Genomic DNA, 23,098 nt, shown 5'->3' with positions numbered 1-23,098 from the left:
ACCTTATAAATCTCAGCTTTCCCTTAACACAGAATGTGTGTAATCTTGTTCTCTCTTTCTGAAAATATAGTGATTTTAATTTATTGATCTCTCCCAGTCTTCTCCTTAAATATCACATTGGTACTGTAGTAATTCATCATAAGATTTTGCTTTTACCATTTTCTTTCTGCTTTTTAGAGCATAGTGGAAATAGGGAAACTGTGTGAAGGATCTTGGAAAATTTCAGAGTTCAACAAAAGTTAGATTCAAAAATCTCTAAAATGTAATAGTAGTCTTGGTATCATGGGAGATTTTAAGAAAATGACTACATGATTGGGTCATTATCATGCATTTCTAAAACTTAGTGAGCCTGTATTTTTGTCTTTCATAAAACTTCCAAATTGTGGTTCTATTATGCTTGATTAGAATAAGTATGGCATTTTATTTTGAATTTTCTGTACTTATACTGACTTGGTTCCAAATAGTCACCATTCCCATTTCAGATAAGAATGACTTTCTTGGGAATTGATTTTTTTTCCCCATTTTATTATTGCTTTTTTATTAAAGACAAAAAAGCAGATGTGATATTTTAAAGATATAGAAATGAACTTGTTCTTTCATATAAACTTGACTCTCATCTCTATAACAAAAAAAAAATAAGTTGATTCCTTTATTAACTTTTTAATTTAAAAAACTGTCTCTTTTATTAAAGGGCTTAAGGAAAAATCACAATCATCGATTTGTGGATTTGGGGGAATACAAATGCCACTCATCTAAAAGCTTTGTTATATAATTTTTATTTGGATGTAATTCCATCCAAGATAGTACAGTATGAGACCAGAGTTGACAAACGTGTGTGTATGTTTTAAGCCTAGACTAATTATGCAACAATATGACACTTTTGAGAAATTTTTATTGCTCCTGAATCTGAAGAAACAGTGTTGGTAATTAAATTGGATTACACATTCATTGTTTTTTTCTTTTATGTGATTAACAAATTTAATATTCAGAGGCAAAGACCAATTTTGTTGGGGACAGCTTTTTTTTTTTTTTTAATCTCCTTCTTTACTGTATTACAGTAGTGGGAGAGAAAGAAAAATATTTTCAACCTTTCTTTGATAGCTGTTTTGAAATAGAATGGTGGTAGCTGGAAACAATCATTTTATGGTTCATGTTACCCATAACTGTACATGAAGAAGCAAAAACATAATTCCCAACATGAGTCCAGATAGCAAATTAATCATCGAGCAGAAACTAGTAAAACACAGACCACTTGTTTTAATCATTAAGTCACTTCTCAGAGGCTGATTGGGCATAAAATATCTTTATATTATAATTTAGGAGCAATGTTTATGTTTCATTTGATTGCATTTGGGATAGATCTACATACTTAACTGAAGAATTATTCCCAAGTGATTTTCACCATGATATGTTTTCATTCTGATTGTTCAGTCTTGGTCCATCTACACAGGAATACAATTAATGTCAACTCAAAAATACTTTTCATTCAGTTGCCTTGCCATTGAGATGTACCTGTTTTTTTCAACCAATGATCTGATTCAGAAAGTTCTTTGTGATTCAGATGCCAAAAGTATTTCAATTGCATTGTACTATCAAAGTATGTAATATACAATATCTAAAGACTAGCTATGTCATGAGAATTAAATATCCACAGCAGTGAAGATTTATTATAGAATCACATGTCATGCATCTTACCCTTCTATACTAAAGGAAGTTTACTTAAGATACTCTATGTGTTGATATTTTTGTAAGAAGATACTGGCTGGATTCCAATCACATTATGAAATAAAAAATTAAAAAGTGAATCAAGAGAAAAACATTATTTTTTACTACATGTTATTTTAGTCCATGGATAGTCACTAACAGATACTGATGATAAAAAGATAGACAGGCAGTCTCAGAGCAAATTAATGAATAGAGTGAAAAAAAAATAAAGTAGAAAATTTAAGTATAACTAGAACCTTAATTAAGGAATTTACTAATCATTCTTCCCTACTGTAAACATCAATCTTTAGTCAGTTTAAACTTCAGCATGCACACAAGTATCTCATAACACTGTAAACCAACTCCAAATGAGTGAAAATATCTTACAATTAAGCCTAGAACCTTTTATGTTCCGAGAAATGCACCTGCATGAAGAGATTCAAAATGTAACTAATTACACTGAATTGTTTTAAATAATGGTTAGATAAGTGATGTAAATGATGAATTAATTCTGTGTGTACTATAAAGATAAAAACAAAAATATCATGGAGAAGTCTTTTAGAAAATAACCATAATTAAGAAACTAGTAAGTGTGGAAAGATATTTACGGTAGCTTTTCCGGTGTGAAGTAAGAATTTTTGCTGCAGTTCATTAAATAAATTCTATGTAGTCTATCCACATGTATTTCAAGACAAGGATTAAGGTATTTCATTTTTTCTGGTTTTTGCACTACCATGATGTAGACTGGGTAATTTCCAAGATGTCTGAAGAAAAATGTCAATTATAATAATATAGTAAAGAGCAAAAGCATAATTTTAAATAATCTCAAACGTGTTGCTGTTATTTGTCGGTGTTGTTGATTCTGCAGGTCTGGCTGTGGACCATTTCAGTGAGCGGATATACTGGGCTGACCTTGAGCTCTCTGTGATTGGCAGCGTTCTGTATGACGGCTCTGATTCAGTAGTGTCTGTCAGCAGCAAACAAGGTGTGTGAAGTGCTTTTGTTTTTGCTTTTAATTATTATCATCGAGAGGGTTACCTAATGAAACATAAATATAAGTACGGAAGCTTTATGTTCTGGATTTCCTCGAATTCTTTCTATTTTCAACTTGTCGCTCTTACAGTGTATTACAGTTTTCATTCCTACTAGAATAACAAAGACTTCAGGCCAATAGAACTCATTTGACTCTAAGACAAATGTGGTGCTTTGCTGTCCAGATTCAGAAAATACTCATTCTGTTTGTTGCTTCTGTGGATATCCTGTTCTGAGCAGAACCCTTCAAGTAGTGCCTGTGAACACTAATTTTTATTTTAAATTGCAGTGATGAGTAGGAGACGAGTTACTGTGTATAGTAGAACATCATAGTAGCAATTATTTATATAGGTAATTGATAGATGCTGTCATCTACGTGAAAAGTGGTGTGTAAAAATGACACCTTAGCTCTCCCATGAGCGACTGCAGAATCCACCTGTGCTCTTCTTTTTCAGCGCCCCTTTCTTCTCTCCATCTCTGTATCTACCTCCAATTTTTCACTCTCATTTTTGGCCCCCTTCTATGCCTCATGCATTCTGTGTCTTCCAATCTCAGTTCTTTCTGCTGAATCTAATTTCTTTCCCTTCTGTTTCGCTTTCCCTTTCCTACCAAAACCGCTTACCTTATTTACCACAAATTGTTCACAGTGCATACTTGAATTTTTTACATTTACATGTTATGTTTACTGAATATTACATTGCTTCTTGTTGTCTTTTGAACAAAAGCAGAGAAGTTGCAAGAAAAATTGTTGCATTGAACTTTCATTGTACCTTTACCAAAAGTGTGTGTTTTTGCTATGGTAACTCTAGATAGAGAAAAACTCCACCTTCATGTAATTGATTACAATAAAGTTAACCACTTTCAGGTTAAGTGTACATTTTACTATTTTAAGAAACACTAAAGAAAAATATATAAGTTAAATGGCATTTTAGGTTTTATAATGTTTAGATAATAAATATAATGTTGTCATTTTACTTGTTATAAATGTCAGTACCAAAAGTTAGATTTTTTAAAATAAAATCTCTTAAAATAGTAGCCATTTCTTAAAATGTGAAAAATTACAGGCTTTATTATTGTTAGTCAAACAAGTCATATGTATGTTTACCATTTTCCTGTTTTCTTTGTCCCATGTCTAAAACAGAAAACAGTGATGTCAAATATTTTGGGGGATTTTACTGTTTAAAATCAACTCCTGGTTGCTTGATAAAATTGTCATCCAGGCAATCTAATTTGACCATTAATTTGATACAGAACACAAATTAAGAATTTTGTGAACTCCTGTTTGTATGCAATGGATAACATTGGCCTGTAGGCTTTTCTTTTATTTGCAAACTGTACAGCAGAGATTACTCTGCATGTAATAAGCCCCCGGGCAGACGCTTTGTGGTGGTAAAGATGATTAAAGTGATGATGAAAATTTTCTTATGTTCTGAGTGACAGGTTATAATATCTCACATATTTCTACTGCTATGAAATTAATCCTAATAACTTTACACCTAATATTGAAAATATTCTAATTATGAAAGTTTTTTTAAGAACAGGAATAAGATTTTCTATAGGATCTTGGATAAACTTAGTTTTCTTAAGTCTGAGCATTTATACTGCAACTTTTATAACTCAACTTTTTTAAAATCCTAGGCTTGTTACATCCGCATAGGATTGATGTCTTTGAAGATTATATATATGGTGCAGGACCTAAAAATGGTGTATTTCGAGTACAAAAATTTGGCCATGGTTCTGTAGAGTACCTAGCTTTAGATGTTGATAAAACAAAAGGAGTTTTGATTTCTCATCGCTATAAACAACTAGACTGTAAGTATAATATTTTATACTACTGTCTATATTGGTAAAGTTTCTTATAACTCTCAAAATAAAGTGTTTTAAAATTCTTAACTATATCCATGGCTTAACCCCAGTAAGTTAAGTCACTTTAATTTTGATATCACCAACCTTTTCAAATTACCAAAGACAAGATATAAATAATGCAAAAGTTTCTATTTCTGCCATGAAAGATATGAAAATTTCAGGATTTGGCTGTGTTTTCATGGAATTAGAATTAACTTTGTTATAAAAATTTGTCTCATTATGTTTCTTCTAAGTTCTTAACAAAACTTTGTGAGTCTTTAGACAAACCATGCAAGTAAGGAAATTTGTTACTAATAACCAAGTAACAATTACAGCTTTAACATTTCATCTTTAAAAGTATCTGAGGAGAACTGTTCCCAAGGTTGAATTTTCTCCGATGGTTTATCATTTTTATTGTTGCTTGAGTTCACTCTTCAAAACACTGTTCAAGATTTACTTATAATTATTCTTTGTGGCAAATAAAAAGGACTTTCACCTCATTTGGTATGATAACTGGAAAGGTAACAATTGATATTTAACCAAGTCAGTTTTTGGAAGTAGATTAAAACAACATATATCCCCCTAGAACCTTCCTGAAATTCTATTCAAGGTTTTGCTGCTCTTTACCAATGATCTGAGGTTTCAAGTTTCCCAGGTTACTATGAGGACATCCCCTGGCATTCTCTCTCATCCTCTAGTTCTGTTTCATTCATATTCATAGTCAAATATTGCCACCTTCATAAAATGTAAGTAAATGAAATTCTGCCCTAAATATAATAGGCGTTTGAGTGGTGGATCCTTCAGAATGAGAGCCACTATCATAGTCACCATTTCACTAACTAGATGCCATTTTCACTTCATCCTAATGGGATTCTGTATGGAAAGCCATGCAGATGACTGCAGAGGATACTGATGAGATAGAAATTTAGACAAAAGTAAATGTGACACACATTTATCCATGGGCACAAACTTCTATCTGATGGAAAGGAAATTGTGTTAAACATGGTTTTTAGGGGAAAGAAGCATACGTTTTGTTTGTGTTCTGACAGACAACTGCATATGGATTTTAAGCCTTTGTAAATACCAGGGAGAATTGTTTCTGTCTGCTAAACCAGTCTTGAAACTATCTTAAGTGAGGTTAGATCCCAAAGACTCCAGATGGCTTTACTTTTTACAACAGCCCCAATTACACTTCAGTATCTCAGACCAACTCTTTTGTCAAGCGAAGCGTGGCAAAGTGTGTGTTTGAATAATTTCTTCTCCCCTGTGGGAAGCATAAGTTAGGGTAAAATTTCTATTAATGGTGGGTGTTGGGTAGTGGTTTCTTTTCAGCTGTAAAGGAGAATGGTAATATTGAAATGAAATGCTCCCAGTAAAAATTTGATGTGATTTCTTTTTAACATTGCTAATTCATCATTTCACCTTATTAGATTTTATTTTTTTGAAACCTGTTGTACTCATAATTATGTGTTTCTTTCTTTCCTTTTGTTCAGTACCCAATCCATGCTTAGATTTAGCATGTGAGTTCCTCTGTTTGCTGAATCCTTCTGGGGCCACCTGTGTGTGCCCAGAAGGAAAATACTTGATTAATGGCACCTGCAATGATGACAGCCTGTCAGGTAATAAAATTCATTATTCTGTAAATAATTAGTCTGTACAATAAGTGTCCACAACTGTTGAAACTGAGCAGAATTAGCTACTCAGCCATCAGTACAGGTTCCTTGATACCACTGGTTCTTGAACGCCTGTGTAAACTGTTCTTTTCTCTGACGATGACTTCCTATCAATTCGTTCTGCATTTATTCAAAGCTGCATTGAGTACTTACTGTGCATTGAAGAGTAGATTGAGAACTTTGAAGTCACACACAGAATCAAGAGACCTTTTTATGTAGCTCTTGTAAAAATAAGAATAATGATACTTCTGAGGGTGCCATTCTGCTATAAGTTTAAACCCAACTCCCAAATCCATTGATTCATTTAGCAGCTTTATATTGAACACCTTTTGTGTGCCAGTGCTAATTTTAAAACCAAGGATTAATTTAGAAACTAAGCCTTAGTTTCCTCTGTGTAAAATCTGATTAGCAATAAATAGCGCAACAACTACTACTAATAATAAGTATCTTGAGGGCATTTGAGCAAAGCATAAACACTCATTCAGAAACGAAGGACTAATTTAGAAAGAAAACAAAAAATACTTCTTCACTCAGAGAGTTATATTTTAGAAGGTAGACTTTGGAATAAACATTTGAAAACTTGAAGCATCATTTCAAATTCTGGCACATTTTAAATAGAAATAAAATAAAATAAAATAAAATAAAATAAAATAAAATAAAATAAAATAAAATAAAATAGTAAAGTAAAATAAAATAAAATAAAATAAAATAAAATAAAATAAAATAAAATAATAAAATAAAAAAATAAATAAAATAAAATAAAAAAATTTATAGTGTGATGGGAAAGGGAAAGAAGAGATGTCTCCTGGATATCCAGATAGACTTTCAATAAGTTTCCTCATATTCAAGACATTAGCCATAATGGGAAAAAAAATGGTACTAAGAGAAAAGAAAATCAATAGTCATTAATTTTATGTCACAGACCAAAATGCAGTGCTGCAAAATCACTTTTGAGAGTCACCACAAACATTTTTCAACTAAAATACATGCTCTTCCTACCTGTTTATTTCCCTATAAGAATGAATTCCTCACGTGAACACAGTGTCTTTGTCCTCAGTCAGCATCTCTGCCCCCATATCATTGTCTCATTGCTCTCTGCTGAGGGTTATGTGCAATCTGAAGACTACTGTCTCTTCTGAGACACTCAGTGTCTAAAACTGTCATGGCTCTTTAATATATATTTTTAAGCACTGGATATGCAAATCTGAAGGGATTGCAAAGATGAATTGATAAATGACACAAATACCAGTAAGTAGATATTTATACGAAGAGTGATGTGAGCTATAGGAGAGACAGAGTTTAAACTATTAATGCAAATTACATGAGTATCCAATTAGGAATTGATTAGATTTGCCATAGAATATGACTTTAGAACAAGGTCTGCAAAGACAGATTAGATTAAGCAGGAAAGAAGGAAGAGGACATTGAGGCAGAAAAAACTGTCTGAAAAGTCATGAAAACATGGAATGGAAAAAAAAAAACAATGAGTCATTTGTTTCAGTTAGTGTGTAGGATGAGCAAAGTGTTCTTGTGGATGGCAGGGCTGGAACATTCTTAGCAGAGAGCTAAATGTGAACCATGACTGGTGTTTTCGATTGGTACTTCAGTGCCGGTCATTGAAAAGGGATCTTGTCACTAGTACCAGGATGCACCCTTCCTCTTTACCAATTATCCCAGCCAGAGTTGCCACGATCTCAATTTTGCTGGTAGAGTAAGATAATTAAATGAACATTTTCAAACATTAGCAAGTACATTTTTCACCCACTGCTCTGATACAGTCTGGCAGGTGAACTGTGTATGGTCGCCTAGTCTACTTAACATCTCAGAAACAGATTCTCAAAAATGTCAACAACTCTTCCTTGTAGATGTGCTGCATTTTCACTCGTTCCACACACTCCCACAACCAGTGCTCTCACAGACGCCTCCTGTGTGCCGTGTCTACTTGTACTGCTGCTTCGGTGGGAGAGACCCCTCCGAGAGGGATTAATACTCTGCACGGAAGTACACTACTTAAACTGCCAGTGTGACTTCTACGTTGACTCAGATGTTATAGGTGGTCTTTTTAATGGTCAACTTGCAGACAGCGTCTATTGTTCTTCTTTTATAAATAAACATGACTATCTCTTCCCCATAATCCCCTTTTTCCTTTGTGTTTAATGTAAATGTTTTCAATAATCCAAAATCAACAAATACACAGGAAGAACTTGGCCTAGGGTAGGGCTGAGGTGGAGCTTTGAGTTAGGCCAAGAGCTATGACATAAGTAATTTGGCCCCAAGCTCCTTCAGTATCAGTTTCTTCAGTGTAAAATTAGATTAATGTTAAATACGATTGTTAGTAATAATAATAAATATCTTGAAGGCTTATGATAAGGCATATTTTAAGTATGTTATATGTATATTATTTCATTTAATCCTCACAAAACTCCAATGATATTATACTGTCCATTGTCCCTATTTTTACATATAAAAAAATTGAAGCATGAAAAGGCTCAATTGATTGTCTAATGTTCCTTAATAGCGGTAGTACTCCCAGGTGAATCTAGGCATTCCACACATTGACCATCACATAACACACTTCAGTGCCTCTAAGTCACCCAAAGTACCCATGTCCAGAGTCAGTGGAAATACTAGAAATAACATACGGAAAGTGCCTAACACAATACCTTGCAAAATATAGACACTCAACATTCTAAGATAAATCTGTCACAAAATAGGTAGGAAAATGAAGCAATTTTTTTTTGCCGTATTAATTCATCAAATTGTATGGTTTTAGGTTTTAAACAAGGAAGTATTTTGTCTAAGTACACACTTACCCAAGATCTAAAACTTTTTTACAAATTTTTGTTTTACTATTTCAACCCTGCTTGAGACTATAGAAACCTCCTCAAAATTCATTTTGTAATTTAAAAGAAAATCTTATATTTGAAATAATCCGAGTGTTAAAAAATATTCACATTGGCCTTTACATAAATGAGCCTTGGTAATGGACAGCTTGGACACTGGGTTAGGAATATAAATAAGTGAGTTTTGGAATTATTGATTGGTGTAGATAAATGCCAGTTACTTTTCCTGACATTAACATTGATACTGCCAAGTTTCTCAGCTCTTTATAATTACTTGCCTTCCTCTAGCTGCTGTTGTTAAATGAGAGCACACTGAATATTTGTAATCTTCATGTAAGAAATTTGAAATTCAAATGTTACTCATTCTTGCAGAAGTATTCACCTGCTCTTCCATATAGTTGATTATAATTGCTGGATCTTGGCTTCTGGAGGTGATTTAGTTATTGACAAAAGCAGCTTCCTTTATCATTACAGAACTATTACAGTTAGGTTTTGAAAGAATGTTAACTCCACTTCCATTTCATTGGGCAGTGTTATATTTTTACATCTCTGATGCCTAATGAGGCACGTTATAGAAATGTACATGTCTTAACATGTGGAGAGTTTGAGTATCTTTGTGTTTTACACAGAACATCTACAGGTGAAAATGAGCCCTCTCACAGTAATTCTAACTGTGATCATCATATCTTAAATATTTATCTTCACTGTTCACATTCACAACTCTGATTAGGATATTTCATGCCGAATGAGTTAGAAACGTTCTGGTAAATTTTAAACTAAGCAAGCATACTTACACTTGGGATCTTTCTTAAGAATTTGACCTCTGTATCAACTCTTTGCTAAAGATTCCCACTTGCATTTATTTTTTTAAATGTTTTAAATTGAAGTGCAGTCAATTACAATGTGTCAATTTCTGGTGTACAGCATAATGTCCCAGTCATGCCTATACATACATATATTCATTTTCATATTTTTTTTCATTAAAGGTTATTACAAGATACTGAATATATTTCCCCGTGCTATACAGAAGAAAAAGTTTTAATCTGTTTTTATATATAGTAGCTAACATTTGCAAATCTTAACCTCCCAAGTTTATCCCTTCCCACCTCCTTTACATTTATATAGATATCTCCAGTTTAATATGTTTAAAGCTAAATCGAGGGGGAAGGGTATAGCTCCAATGGTAGAGTGCATGCTTAGCATGCACAAGGTCCTGGGTTCAATCCCTAATACCTCCACTGAAAAAGTAAGTAAATAGATAAACCTAATTACCTCCCCCCTGCAAAAAAAATTATAAATACATACATACATACATACATACATACATACATACATACATACATACATACATACAAACTTACATACATACATACTCTTAAAAAAAAAGCTACATCACCCCTTCAGGTCCTATAGCCCTTGTGTCAAAAACTGAAGAATTATACTTAGTTTTTCCTTTCCCTCTTATGTGATTTTTATCTTCTAGTTACCTTTAGCATTTGGCTACATTTATTTATCCCACATTACTGCATTTTAGGCCATCATCTTATCTAGCCTGGATAATTTAAACAGAGTCTTAAGAGTCCCTCTGCTTTGAGTTTAACTCCTACCAGTATAGTCATTCTCAGACTTTAGACTTTTTCAAAGACTCAACATTGCTTTTGGGGCAAAGTCCAAAATCCAAGGATCTCCTACAACACTCCACTTATCTCTTCAAATTCACTTCTCTCTTTCAATTCCTTCCTTTACACTCTGTAATCCAGGTCCAGCCGTAATAGGTCCATTCATTCAGTTCCACCAGTGCTCACCTTCTGGCATTCATAGATGCCACTCCATGTGAGCTGTGTTCTCAGTGTGCCTTTGGGCACTCAATAACTAATGCTGAATCAGAATGTTACTTGGTAATTTACCAAATAAGTGCTTCAATTTCCTACTGAAATTCAACCTCTGCAGACCAGATGGCAGCTCTTTGTCCTTCTGCTGGTCTAGTAGGGTAGATGTGGGCTGGAACTCAAATTCGTATTTGTGCATATGTGTATGGTATATACTGATGTACTTAAAAATTTACAAAGTTTCATAATGTTAACTTTTATTTTCAAGCTTCTTATTTAATATTCACAAGTCTATGAGTTAAGCTGTACATTTGTCCTTAAGGCTGCCTTGAAGGAGAAGTAACAGAGGCTCAGATAGGTTAACTTGTTTGCCTAGAACGGGACAGAACTAGGACCTTATTTTTTTATGAAAGAAAGTAAATCTTAGCATTTTTGCTTATTTGAATTTTTCTTATTCCACCATTTACTGAATTACATGCTAATTTATACATTTCTTATAACTAGATGATTCATGCAAATTGACTTGTGAAAATGGAGGAAGATGCATTTTGAATGAGAAGGGTGATTTGAGGTGTCACTGTTGGCCTAGTTATTCAGGAGAAAGATGTGAAGTCAACCACTGTAGCAACTACTGTCAAAATGGAGGAACTTGCATACCATCACCTCTGGGTAAGTAAGTGAGTGACACTGGGTATTCAAATCATGAACAATTTTCCTTATATGTGAGAAATATAAAGAAAATACTTAATGTTATAAATAAAATTCCTAGTATCTTAATAGCAAATGTATTAACAAAAATTAAATCTAATAATTAATTCAACATAACGGCATTTGTTCTAAATTGGGTATATTGAAGTTTAAATTACAAAAATTAACAATAATAATGACCATTTGATTATTGTCACATGTTAAGCTGCACCACTGACAGGGCTCAGTGCTTGTAGATGGTTTGACTCTGGCTTAAAATGAAGTAAAACCAGTTTTACAAGCCTTATAGTTTTGACTCCAAAATTTTTTTTAAATGAAGTTTGCCTAATGCTAAAACTCATATGTTATTAAAAATTGGGTTTATTTTAAATGTGTATATACTATATCAGTTGCATCTTTTGGCATTATAATTCCTATCCAAAATCATAACTACTCTGTGGGCATTAAGATATAGTATATTCAAAGCATATTGCTTTGAAAATATCAGGTTACTACATGTTAGGATATACTTGAGATTCTTCTTAATTTATTCCATAGCCATGTTTGCAAAAAGTGTTTTCTACAGCACATAAGTGAACATTAAAACATATTTTCCTACTGACTTCTATTAAATTTAAAATGTTCCCACTGGAAAAAAATTATCCCTAATGCATACTAAAAATATAATTTGCAAATTCCAATATCCAGTGCAAAGAACATTATGCAACTATTAGGGTACAATCTATGCACATTTAATTCTACTACAATAACTGCAAATTTAGTCAGATGGAAAATCAATCCATGTGATGTTCACACCCCCTACATGGCTAATTTCTGTCTTACTGGGATTTCTCACCGCTTCTAATGCTTACACTATTCTTTGAAGTATTTAGCACAGTGCTAACTGAAAGAGCCACAGGAAGAAGCATTTTCAATGGAGTTCAGGGGAAGCAAGCTGTTTTCTGATTTGCAGTCTAAGAGTAAGAGCATACTGTTTCTTTAAGTTTGAAAGTTTTATGTCTATATATTTTTGACTTATAATTAATTGATAATAAAGGTATTCTAACTATTCAAGAGACATTTGAAAAAATATTTATCAGGTTGAACTAGAAAAGGCACTAGGAGTCTTACTACATGTTCGCATTCTGCCTGCAGGGGAGCTAGTCCATTCAGCAGAGTGTATTTTATTGCTATAGGAAAAATTGTAGTACTGAGACCTTCATTGAGTATGCAAATGAGAATCTGTTGAATGTGTGGGAAAGGAATATGACCTGTAATTATATTTTAGTAACACACATACCACTTAGCTTTAGGCAAGAAGCTCTTATGCAAATGAGTTGCTTCGAGTTTTTATTATTTAATGTTAACTTAATTTTCTCATTAAGATAATACAAATCATTGGGTTATAACCAGGTGATTTTCTTGTATTTATCTTTGGAAATATTTAAGCCTACTGAAGAGTTTGGCACTCCAAACTATGGCTACCTATTCAACTTGCAGTGGATCCACAGGGACAAATCTCTATGAAACACTGAATTTGCTGTCCTGTTAATGGATCCTGAATGGTATATGAATACAGCACAACTTTTAATGTTTCATTCAAATCGTTGGTCCAGACCTTGCTACATTCTAAAATTTATAATATATTAAGTTCATCTATGCACCCAGAGAATAAGATCTCAATTTATATAGATAATATGTTCAGGAAAAAATTATATTTCAAATTAGTAATATAAATGAGTTCTTATATGAATTCAACGTGAGATGTGGCCATGCAGTTTATTGTCTTATACATCTAATAATTAATACGAATACAATATTTAATTAAGTCATTTACAAAACATTTCTTACTTTTAAAAATGTGGTTTTATAAAAACATTGTTTGGTGTTTATAGACTGTAGAACCTCATTATCTCCACACAAATGTTAATTTGTTAAACAAATCCCAGTGGGCAATTCATGGATTTATTCATTGTTGGTTTACTTATAGTTAAGCCTTTGGCAAATTCCTATGTGGACACTATACACTAAGGGGCAGCCTTAATTAAAATTTATAAGTTTATGACAGTTGTATAGAACTATAATAACTGAACAAAGGAAATGTCACCAGTTAAAGGCACACATCTGAGAGGCATAATTAAAGTTTTGCCTAAGGAATGAGTTTTTCCTTATTCCTTAAGGTTTTTTTATGATAAAGAAGACTAAAAATAAAATACATGCACTATACCCATATAGGAAGATACTACAAAATGAAATAGTTTGACATTGATTATATCAACAAGGATCCATGTAGTTTATTTCTGTTATCTATTTATACGATAAATTTAAGATAAAGTTTGCCTTGGGAAAGCAATGGAAATGAGAGTAAAAAATTAAATTATTCAGTCATTTTATTTTAGAAAATAGAGAATAATTTATGAAATTATTTTTCATCACAAATATATTAAGATATTTATATAATTAACTATATGTACAATTAATCTTCACTTTATGAATATTTATTCTCTAAGATACGTTCATACTGTGTGGTATTTTCCTTACTCTTATAGGTCTGTTATTTAGACTTCTAATGTTTATACCAAAATGAATCAGGATTTCCTACATGGTTGATTTAGAGGAATGAAACAAGAAGTTTTATAAATTTGGGACAATATATTCAAATACTCTCACTTACAAAGTTTGGAATTATATAGAAAGGAAGGCAATTCTATTGTGTGAAGTTTGACTATATATGAAACTGGCTAGGTGAAGAGGTGATAGTGCAATTTTTTATAGTAGGGAGCACATTTGTATTAAATTATTTAAATGAATATAACAAGAAGACAGCAAAAGCTGTCTTTGTGGTGCTCTCTGTCACCGCATCTGTGTACTTTGGCAGTGAAAGGTTTTATTCTCAGAAATGAAGCCAGAGGAAAGAGGGCTCTGTTGAAGAAAGAAAAAAATCAAAATCTTCTCACTGCAATAACAAGGGCAGGTAGATGGAGAGAATTTTCTGTCTCATTCATTTAGGATCTTTCTGTCCAGGCCACTGCCCCAAATATGATGGGACTGCCATCAATTATGATCAAATATGACTGTCCTAAAAACGTTTGCTCAAAGGCACGGTAAGCTAGGAACTTTTGGACATCCTTGAAACATCATGAAACTAACAATGAAACCTATGTACTGATGTCTCTCAAGTCACATAGGCACCTGGAATGTAAAATACATGTACACCTAATTAACATCTTGATAACAGGTGGACATATGTTTAAACTGCCCATCTTTATTTTCCTTCCACTTTTTATTTAAGTGAGGGCTGTTTTTACTTTAAATTAAGCTTGATGTCCTGGCTCCCTGAACATAGATATTGATTATATTTAAAAAGTGCTAAAAGCAGGATGTTGGGTCCTGTTTGCTTTTTAAGAATGCAAGAGAGTAAGTTGGAAACATAAAATTGAAAACATTAAATAGTGCATATAGTTTAACAAAACAGTGACATAGGAGTATGTAGCTGTGACAAATCAAGTAGAAAAAACAAGAAAGCATAATGAGCAAGTGGCAGAACCTGCACACATGTGCACACAAATAAACGCAAGAGAAGAGGAAAGGGGGAGAAGAGGGAGGGGGAGCCCAGCCAGACGCAGGGGCCCCCAGCGTTCTTAAATCACTAACCAGAAGGAAACGTTGATAGCAGAGCCTTGCAGTTAGCAATTTGGAAGTACTCAGCAAGAGTTTTAAAAAGTTCCAGTGTCTTTTAAATAAATAATGTCACTTCTACAAACATATCCCAAAGATTACATGATCACAAAAAGCAAAATATTTAGAAGTGAAAATGTTCAATATAGCGTTGTTTGTGATATAAGATTGGAATTAAAAACCTGAACCCAATAGCTAATATATAAAATATAGCATATCTAAAAGAGAAATGTTATACAATAAACAAAGCCACAATTGTAGGCTATATAATAAAGAAAAATGTTCACGTTGTAAAGTACTTGAAAATAAAGTTGAAAAGCACAAGAAAAAGACCTGCTTATATAATATGAGCCCAATGTGGAAAAAATGCATACGCAAGTGTCTATATAAGGAAGTAGGTCCTTCTTTACACTTTCATATTTTCTAAATGTTCCACCATGCTTTATTGTTAGAATCAAAAATTAAAATAACAATAATTATTAGAAATTAAAATAACACTAGTTATTATCACTGTCAGGATCATGACAATTAATATACATTGGACTGCTTACTAAGTGCCAGGCACTGTTGTTGGTCCTTGAAACTTCATAACAAACCTATGAGAGAATTAAAGTTAAGAGTCTCTCTAACCATGCTTCATGAATCACAGTTACTGGTTCATGTGGACCATATGGTGAGCGCAATACCAAACTATTTAGTCTTATAGCTCTCTAGGCTACTGTCAGAAGGCTTGAGTTGGCTTTACTTGTATTCATAGAAAAGACAAAATGTTTCAGTCTCATTTCCACAGTGCTGGCTGAAAATGAACTTTCCAGAAGCATAAATAGATTGTGACCTATAATTTGAAACATGTCGGAATATATTAAGTAGTACCTGGGAGGCTTTGCTGAATAGTTCTCTGTAATACTTGTGATACTTAAGACAACCCGACAGCTATAGTCAACTTGCTAAAATGATGTGTAAATGAGCACTCACTTTCGGTCTCGGAAAACATTATCTTAAGTGGAAAAGTAAAATGTCAAATCTCTTTATCAAAAAGACTAGCAATTTTTCTTTAAAGCATTCAAAACTTCTATTACTTGAATCTAAGTGAGAAGTGCAGATTTCACCAAGGAGAGTAGTCTTGAGGGTGAGAGGGCAGGAGGCAGGCTTTCTGATTGTAATCCAGTAACTGAAGGATGCTGTGCTGACTTGTCTCTCAGCTTATTTACTTCTGTATAAGGAAGCAAGAGTGTGGCTTTTGTCCAAACAGTGAAGATGTTGTGAGTAAAAGGTTTGTAACTTTTAGATAGTATTTTCAGAGAACATTAATGTAAATGTGTGTAAATATGTTCTGCATTTTGAATGTCAATTAAATGTTTCTATTACTTAGACTCAATACACGTATCAGAATATTGAGCTAAACAATGACTGTACGCAGAAGGCTAGTTAGGTATAAAACGTTATAACCAGGGATAAAATTTACGAGCACAAGACCAAGTTAACAGGGGAAGCAGCATGGTTCACGTAGGCAAATGAGTATGAATTCAAATAAATTGCTTAAAAAGAGAACCAACCAATGATGTTCAGTAACAGATATCTACCTCTCAGAAATAATAAGCATAGTCATGTTCTCATAAGGAATTCACATGTAATTACTTTTGCTAGCATTGGTTCATAGCAATCAACCACACGTTTTCAAATATTGTGTTTGTATAGGAAAAAAGGGTTAGAATTTATTTGTCTGATGTTGAGCAGAGAGGTTATTTTACCTTCTAAAATCATACAATATTGATTAAGTCATTCTTATGAGTAACATTTTTATAATCAGCTTAAAAACTGTTTATTAAGTAAATCTAGCTTTTAAAGACACACTTACAGTATTACATTGTTTATTGAAAAATGCCAACTACATACACCTTAATAATATTTAAATGAAAATATATGCTTTTGAGAAAGCATATTCATTGATGTATTACTTGACTAAAAGCTACCAAACAAGCTATACTCTAAAATTATTAGCAAGTAGGTAGTGATTGCTATATTGAGTATATACGCCATAATTATACTATTTTGAATATTTTACAAGCATAATTATTGTCATCTTTATTATGGTGACTGCTATAATTGAACTCTTAATTCAAATGCCAAGAATTCTGGTAAATTTCTTAAATATTTTATTTAGTTTCAAACACAGTATTTTTCAGATGTGAGATAGCGTGATTAAGAAAACTAGAATCTGCGAACCTAGATTATGTCAGTCAGTTCTCTAAGACATTATCTAGTATCACTGAAAATCATCAGTACTGTCTGCCCGTATCAGAGAAATTGCTGTAATTGTATAACTAAAGGTAATATAAAGTTAAAAGTTTATTTATCTAAATGTAAATTGCAACCATGTCATAAAAATTCAGTGCTCATTTAACAAGGACCAATGATAAATCTTTGTGATATTCATATACTTATCTATATAATAGAAAAGATTTTATTATTATATATATTAAAATATACTATTTTGAACTGATATATATGGATTATCTGTAGGCAAGGTATGTTCAGAAGAATGAATATTGAAAAATGTGCATCAGGATTCCATATGGAGTATCTTATCAAAGGCGTATGTACTCTGTCAAAGGTTAAATAATAAACTAAATTGATCAGTTGTTTGATAACAATACTAATAGTAATAATAGTACCAATGCTACTATTACTAATGAATCTACCAATTACTGAGTACTTGCTGTGTGGCAGGCATTGTGCCAAGTGTTTTACCAATCAATACACGTTAGGCATTGCTGTCACCATTTTATAAAATGAGATGCAGAATGAGATCCATTGAGGAAATCTAAGTTTTCCAAAGCCACACAATTAATAAATTTCTAACAAGATTTCTTTCTTAGGCCTGCCTGATACAAAAATAAGTAACTTAACTTTGTACCAAGTTTATTTAATTCCTATTAAATATTTTATGAGGTATTTTAGAATTAACCACTTTTACTGAGACTGTGACTTTTGGTATGTTAAGGACCGTGCACGAACAGTGAAATTTAAAGAACTCTAAGAGATACCAAAGCATTTTTATTTTTCCTTATGAGCTTTCTTTAGTTGTGACTATTCCTTAATAATATTTATCATTGATTATAGATGGTTAATGATTATAGTTACATCTTCACTAGATCTGACATCAGATATTACTGGTTATCTAGTTAAATTTCAAGAGTTTATTATTAATTTTTATTGCATGAAAATTTGATGCAACATTTAGAAGATATAAGCTTCTATTTGTAAACAGATGCAATGTAACGACATGAACCTCCATTTATTATATTCTTACATCTAGCAAGGCACTTTGCTAACATACAACGTGGAACTGAATCTGGAGTGGACCTAGCACTGTGAGAGCCTTCAGTCCAGTGAAATCATGTATGCCACTGAGAACAATGTTTACGACAGGGCATTTTTCCTCTTGGGGAGTCATGGGAGGAGTTGGTGACCCTAATGAACATCCAGAGATATCCACACAGGGACATATGAGAGGGTGAGAATGAACTGATGTTTACAAAGGACAATGAGCCCAGAGTCAGAAAATCCAGATGGAGGCATTCAGATAGAGACATAATTACTGAAGTCATGAAATGAGATATCACCTGAAAGGAGTTTGGACAAACATTTTTTACTAGACAGAAAGAGAATATAAAGGCAATTATGAAAGAGCAGCCAAAAAAAAAAAAAAAAGAGAGAGAGACATCAACAATGCTAGTGTCTCAGAATCCAAGTGGAAAATAGAATTTTCAAGTGTAGATGTTAATAAATGTAAAATTATGGAGAAAATTTGGGGAGGATGTTTGCAAAGAAATCAGTGGATTTAGGGATTAAGCGATTAGAGGTAAATTTTGGAAGAATATGTAAATATACAGTAAAGACAACACCACATATTAATTTCTCCATCCCTAATCCTTTCTTCTAAGATCAGGGAATCCGAATTAATTTGTGTGACCGATGCTCGCATATTGAAAGATCTGGCCTCTCTTTAGAGTGAAGAAAGAGAAGTAACAGGTTAAGACATATTATTTTGTATATTAAAAAATAAAAACTTCACCCAGTGAAGGATTGGAATGTGACTTTATGATTGAAGATTTTTCTTAGTCATATATTGATGGAGTTGGAAGCAGTTGAGAGTAGAATTCTTTCAAAAAAAGCTCAAGAATATACCAAAATTTGACATTATACAAGTAGAAAGATGTGACAAATATTAGGTTTCTATTTTCTGTGTTGTGTGTATGTTCTTTCTTTTTAACGGGTAGGATTAAGCATGTTGAGAAGATAAAGAAGGAAAAAGGATCCGTCATTCGAAGTTTGAAAATGTTGAAGTTTGAGATATAGTTGATGGGGAATTTCTGTTCTAGCCCGTCACTGCCATATGAACAAATTCAAATTTAACAGTATATTAAATAAATAATGGAGAGAAAATATGTAACTTAAGAAAATTTTCAGAATGATTTTTTGCAGATACAGTCACAGAGTAACTCATACCTATAAGTGGGGGATCTCAGTAGGAATAACAATACTACTCAGATCTAAAATGTAACTGAGTGCTTTCTCTGTGGTTGGTATAGTTAGAAATGTTTCTCATTTGCTCTGTGTGATTCTACACAACAACCTCATAAAGTAGGTACTATTATTATCCCCAGTTTTGCACACAAGGAAATCAACAGAGGTAATGTTTGCCCATAGTCCCACATTAGTAACTGGCACAGAAAGTCTATGAATCCAAGCAGTCTGACAACCTACACTGTTAAAGTTTGAGCTTAAAATGCCATAGAAACTAGACTGATTAGAGCCTGCAAACTCTTCCTCCTCCTCCTTCCTCAGGTCAACTGATCCTCTTTCTGATTGAGCTACCCTTGTTGGCTGTCAACTCCCCAGATCCCTGAATGCATCACTGCTACAAATCTGTACCTTAGTGTAACAATGCCGTTTCCTTTTCAGATGTCAAAATCAAATTCAGCTACCTAAAAAACAATCTTTCTAAAATCAATCCAAAGCAACTTGTTAGGGTGCACCCAGAGATATTCTTGAAAATATTATATGGAGCCCATTATAAAATTCTGCAACAGATGGTTCATTTCCCTTCGGCAAACAAAAGATCTGCTGTATCACCACACGATTTCAAGTCAGATGATATTCCCCTGAATATGAAGATTTCTACTTGTCAAAAGTGAATCTTCTCTTTAAAGGAAGAGAAAGAGGAGCTTTTTGAAAATAATTCAGCTGGAATCTAAATGATGCGAGGCATATGCTAGCTGGGGGACAAACTGGTCACTCTGCCCTAGTTTCCAAACAGCTGTGGATGTGATGAAAGCACCGTGTCATTTCTCCAAGTGACTGGGACAGAGAGATTTTCAAGTGCCTTAGCAGATTGGATTTGTTCCTTTCAAATTTTTATCATTTTACTTTTTTTGCTCCTAGTTCAAAAAAAAAAAAAACACCTACAAAGTACAGTAAGTAGAAAAACATAAATCTACAGTGTCTAAATCCTGCCTTTGTCTGGCACTTTTTCTGATTGTTCTAATGCATTTTAATTTCTCCTATAGTTTCTGCACTGTTTGTTTCACATTAAGCTCTTGTTCATTTGTGTTCCTGTTTATACGTTCTATTTCTCTGTAAGTCATTCACTGGTTCTTGTTGATGCAGGGATTTTACTTCTTTTATTCAGGGCTTTCGTTTTCCTTAGTGACTATAGTCCAACAATTATTTATCCTCTTCGTCTTCTACCACTATTCTCTTCTCTGTGTCTTTTACTTTTCACTCACTGTTGTTCCAATGAAGATATTTTCTCTATATGCAAGCAGCAACTGGAAAATTCACTACCTTTATAAACAAATTCTTGGCTGAAAGCTTTAAAGCCATTTTCTGACAGTAAAAAAATATGAAGTTACTCAGCTTTTAAGGTATATAGAATTTACCTTGTTTCTACACCTATTAACAGAAATTTATCTGCCACCAAACTAAAAACATTTATAAATACGTTTTAAAGTAATGCTGCTCACTATGAAAGGGTATATAGCTTTCTTCACTGACAAACGACAGCTTCTAGCATTTTTAAGTGTGCAGAGTCCTTTCAGAGTAAAATAAATAAAATTGTGGAACTTCAGTTTATTCATTTTCTTGGAAATGCAGGTGGATGCAGGTGGATTTTATTTGGAGACACTTTATTCACTTAAGAATGCTTTTATATATATATACATATATATATATATATATTTGTCCTTCAATACCAAGTATGGTATCTTTGGCAACCAAAATAAAAACTTTTATCACTTTCACTTTTCAGGTCTTAAGCCTTACAGTCATGCATTTTTCTGACCATTCTTATTATGCAGCATGTCTAATGGTAAGAGAGATGGTTAGATATTCTCTGATACTAGTCAACTGAGTGACATTTTCTGAGTCCTAGTTAATTGAGATCTTAATTTCTTTCTTTCTTTCTGAATTTCTTTCTTTCTCTCTTTCATGTTATTAGTTTATATTTGTACAACCTGTAAGCTTCATTCTTTCCCCATTACAAATGATAGCCATTCATTTTGTTCTGCTTTCCTTCACCTGTCCTGCACAGCTAGTTCTATACTCTGTTTTCTACTCAGTCCTTGACAGTCGAAGCAGCTAGAGAGACTCATTCTTGATGTAACAGTTAACCATGTTATGTTCAAAACACCTTAAAGGATTGTTTATCTTTCATTGTGACGTTAACTCCCACAGAACAAATAAAGTGAAATATCTGCAGTTCTATCAGATTAGCTACTGTGTGCTGTTAACATTAGATTTCTTAAGTCATCTTAGTAGACTACAAGTGACAGTCCTTTACCATGAATAAAAATATAAAAATGACATAGAATAGGACTCAGTAAGTGCTTATATACTAAATGCAGTATGTGTATTTAAATCAAATCAAACAACTAATATTCAGAAATCTTATTGTAGATGGCACAGCCATGTTAAACTTGTTAAAACACTCATTTATAGTAAGCCTAAGCTCACACTTTATGTAGATACAGCGGTGGCTGGTACATGATGACTGCACACTGAGGAATATGATTGTCTGTATTTTATATTATAATGGCCAACACAATCTGGTAATCTGCATTACCACATGAGTAGAACAAAAATAACTGAAAAAGCAAAATGGACATGAAAAGAGAAGTTCAAAGAATAGCACAAGCGCTTTAAAGCTTAAAATACACGTATGCACGTATAATTATTCTTAAATGAGCTCTGATTATTTTACCCAATGTGAACCTGAGTTACCTTCTAATCTAGGCTTCACTGGGAACCCGGGGAAACTGAGACCCAAAGAGGTTATGTTACCACATAAAGTCACAGATGAAGTAGTGGACAAACTTTGCCCAGAATCCTGACTTCCTGATTCTTACCTAGTGTGGATTCCATGTAAATAGACAGTTTTTGTCAACTAATTTCCTTTTTATTACATTTTTTTCCCAATAGGGAGACCCACCTGCAGCTGTGCACTGGGGTTCACTGGACCAAACTGTGGTAAGACAGTCTGTGAGGATTTTTGTCAAAATGGAGGGACCTGCAGTGTTACCGCTGGGAATCAGCCTTCCTGCCACTGCCAGCCTGAACATACTGGAGACAGATGTCAGCACTGTAAGTGAATCACCTCCCCGAGACAGTCTGACCATGTGCTGTGACGCATGCATTAAGTAATCTTATCACCTATATCTTCAGTCTGTCCATTGTCTCAATTTCAGTTACCCCTATTTTTCAGGTTCACCTTTCCTCAACTCTAACTATTCGTCGCATCCATCTA

The 23,098-nt window shown here is 33.2% G+C and overlaps 1 protein-coding gene across 3 annotated transcripts in view; it reads left to right on the top strand.

The window, feature by feature from the left end:
- Positions 1–23,098, top strand: part of LRP1B (LDL receptor related protein 1B) — a 1,592,931-nt gene that overhangs the window by 1,508,136 nt on the left and 61,697 nt on the right. For all 3 annotated transcript variants that reach the window (XM_064484732.1, XM_031451350.2, XM_064484731.1), the window contains 5 exons: positions 2,573–2,689; positions 4,375–4,548; positions 6,075–6,200; positions 11,431–11,595; positions 22,774–22,935. In XM_064484732.1, coding sequence (XP_064340802.1) covers positions 2,573–2,689; positions 4,375–4,548; positions 6,075–6,200; positions 11,431–11,595; positions 22,774–22,935 — 744 coding nt within the window. The remainder of the gene's footprint in view (positions 1–2,572; positions 2,690–4,374; positions 4,549–6,074; positions 6,201–11,430; positions 11,596–22,773; positions 22,936–23,098) is intronic.

The sequence above is a fragment of the Camelus dromedarius genome, chromosome 4 (assembly GCF_036321535.1).
Source record: "Camelus dromedarius isolate mCamDro1 chromosome 4, mCamDro1.pat, whole genome shotgun sequence".
Classification (NCBI taxonomy): Eukaryota; Metazoa; Chordata; class Mammalia; order Artiodactyla; family Camelidae; genus Camelus; species Camelus dromedarius.
This window is presented reverse-complemented; position numbering and strand designations above follow the sequence as displayed.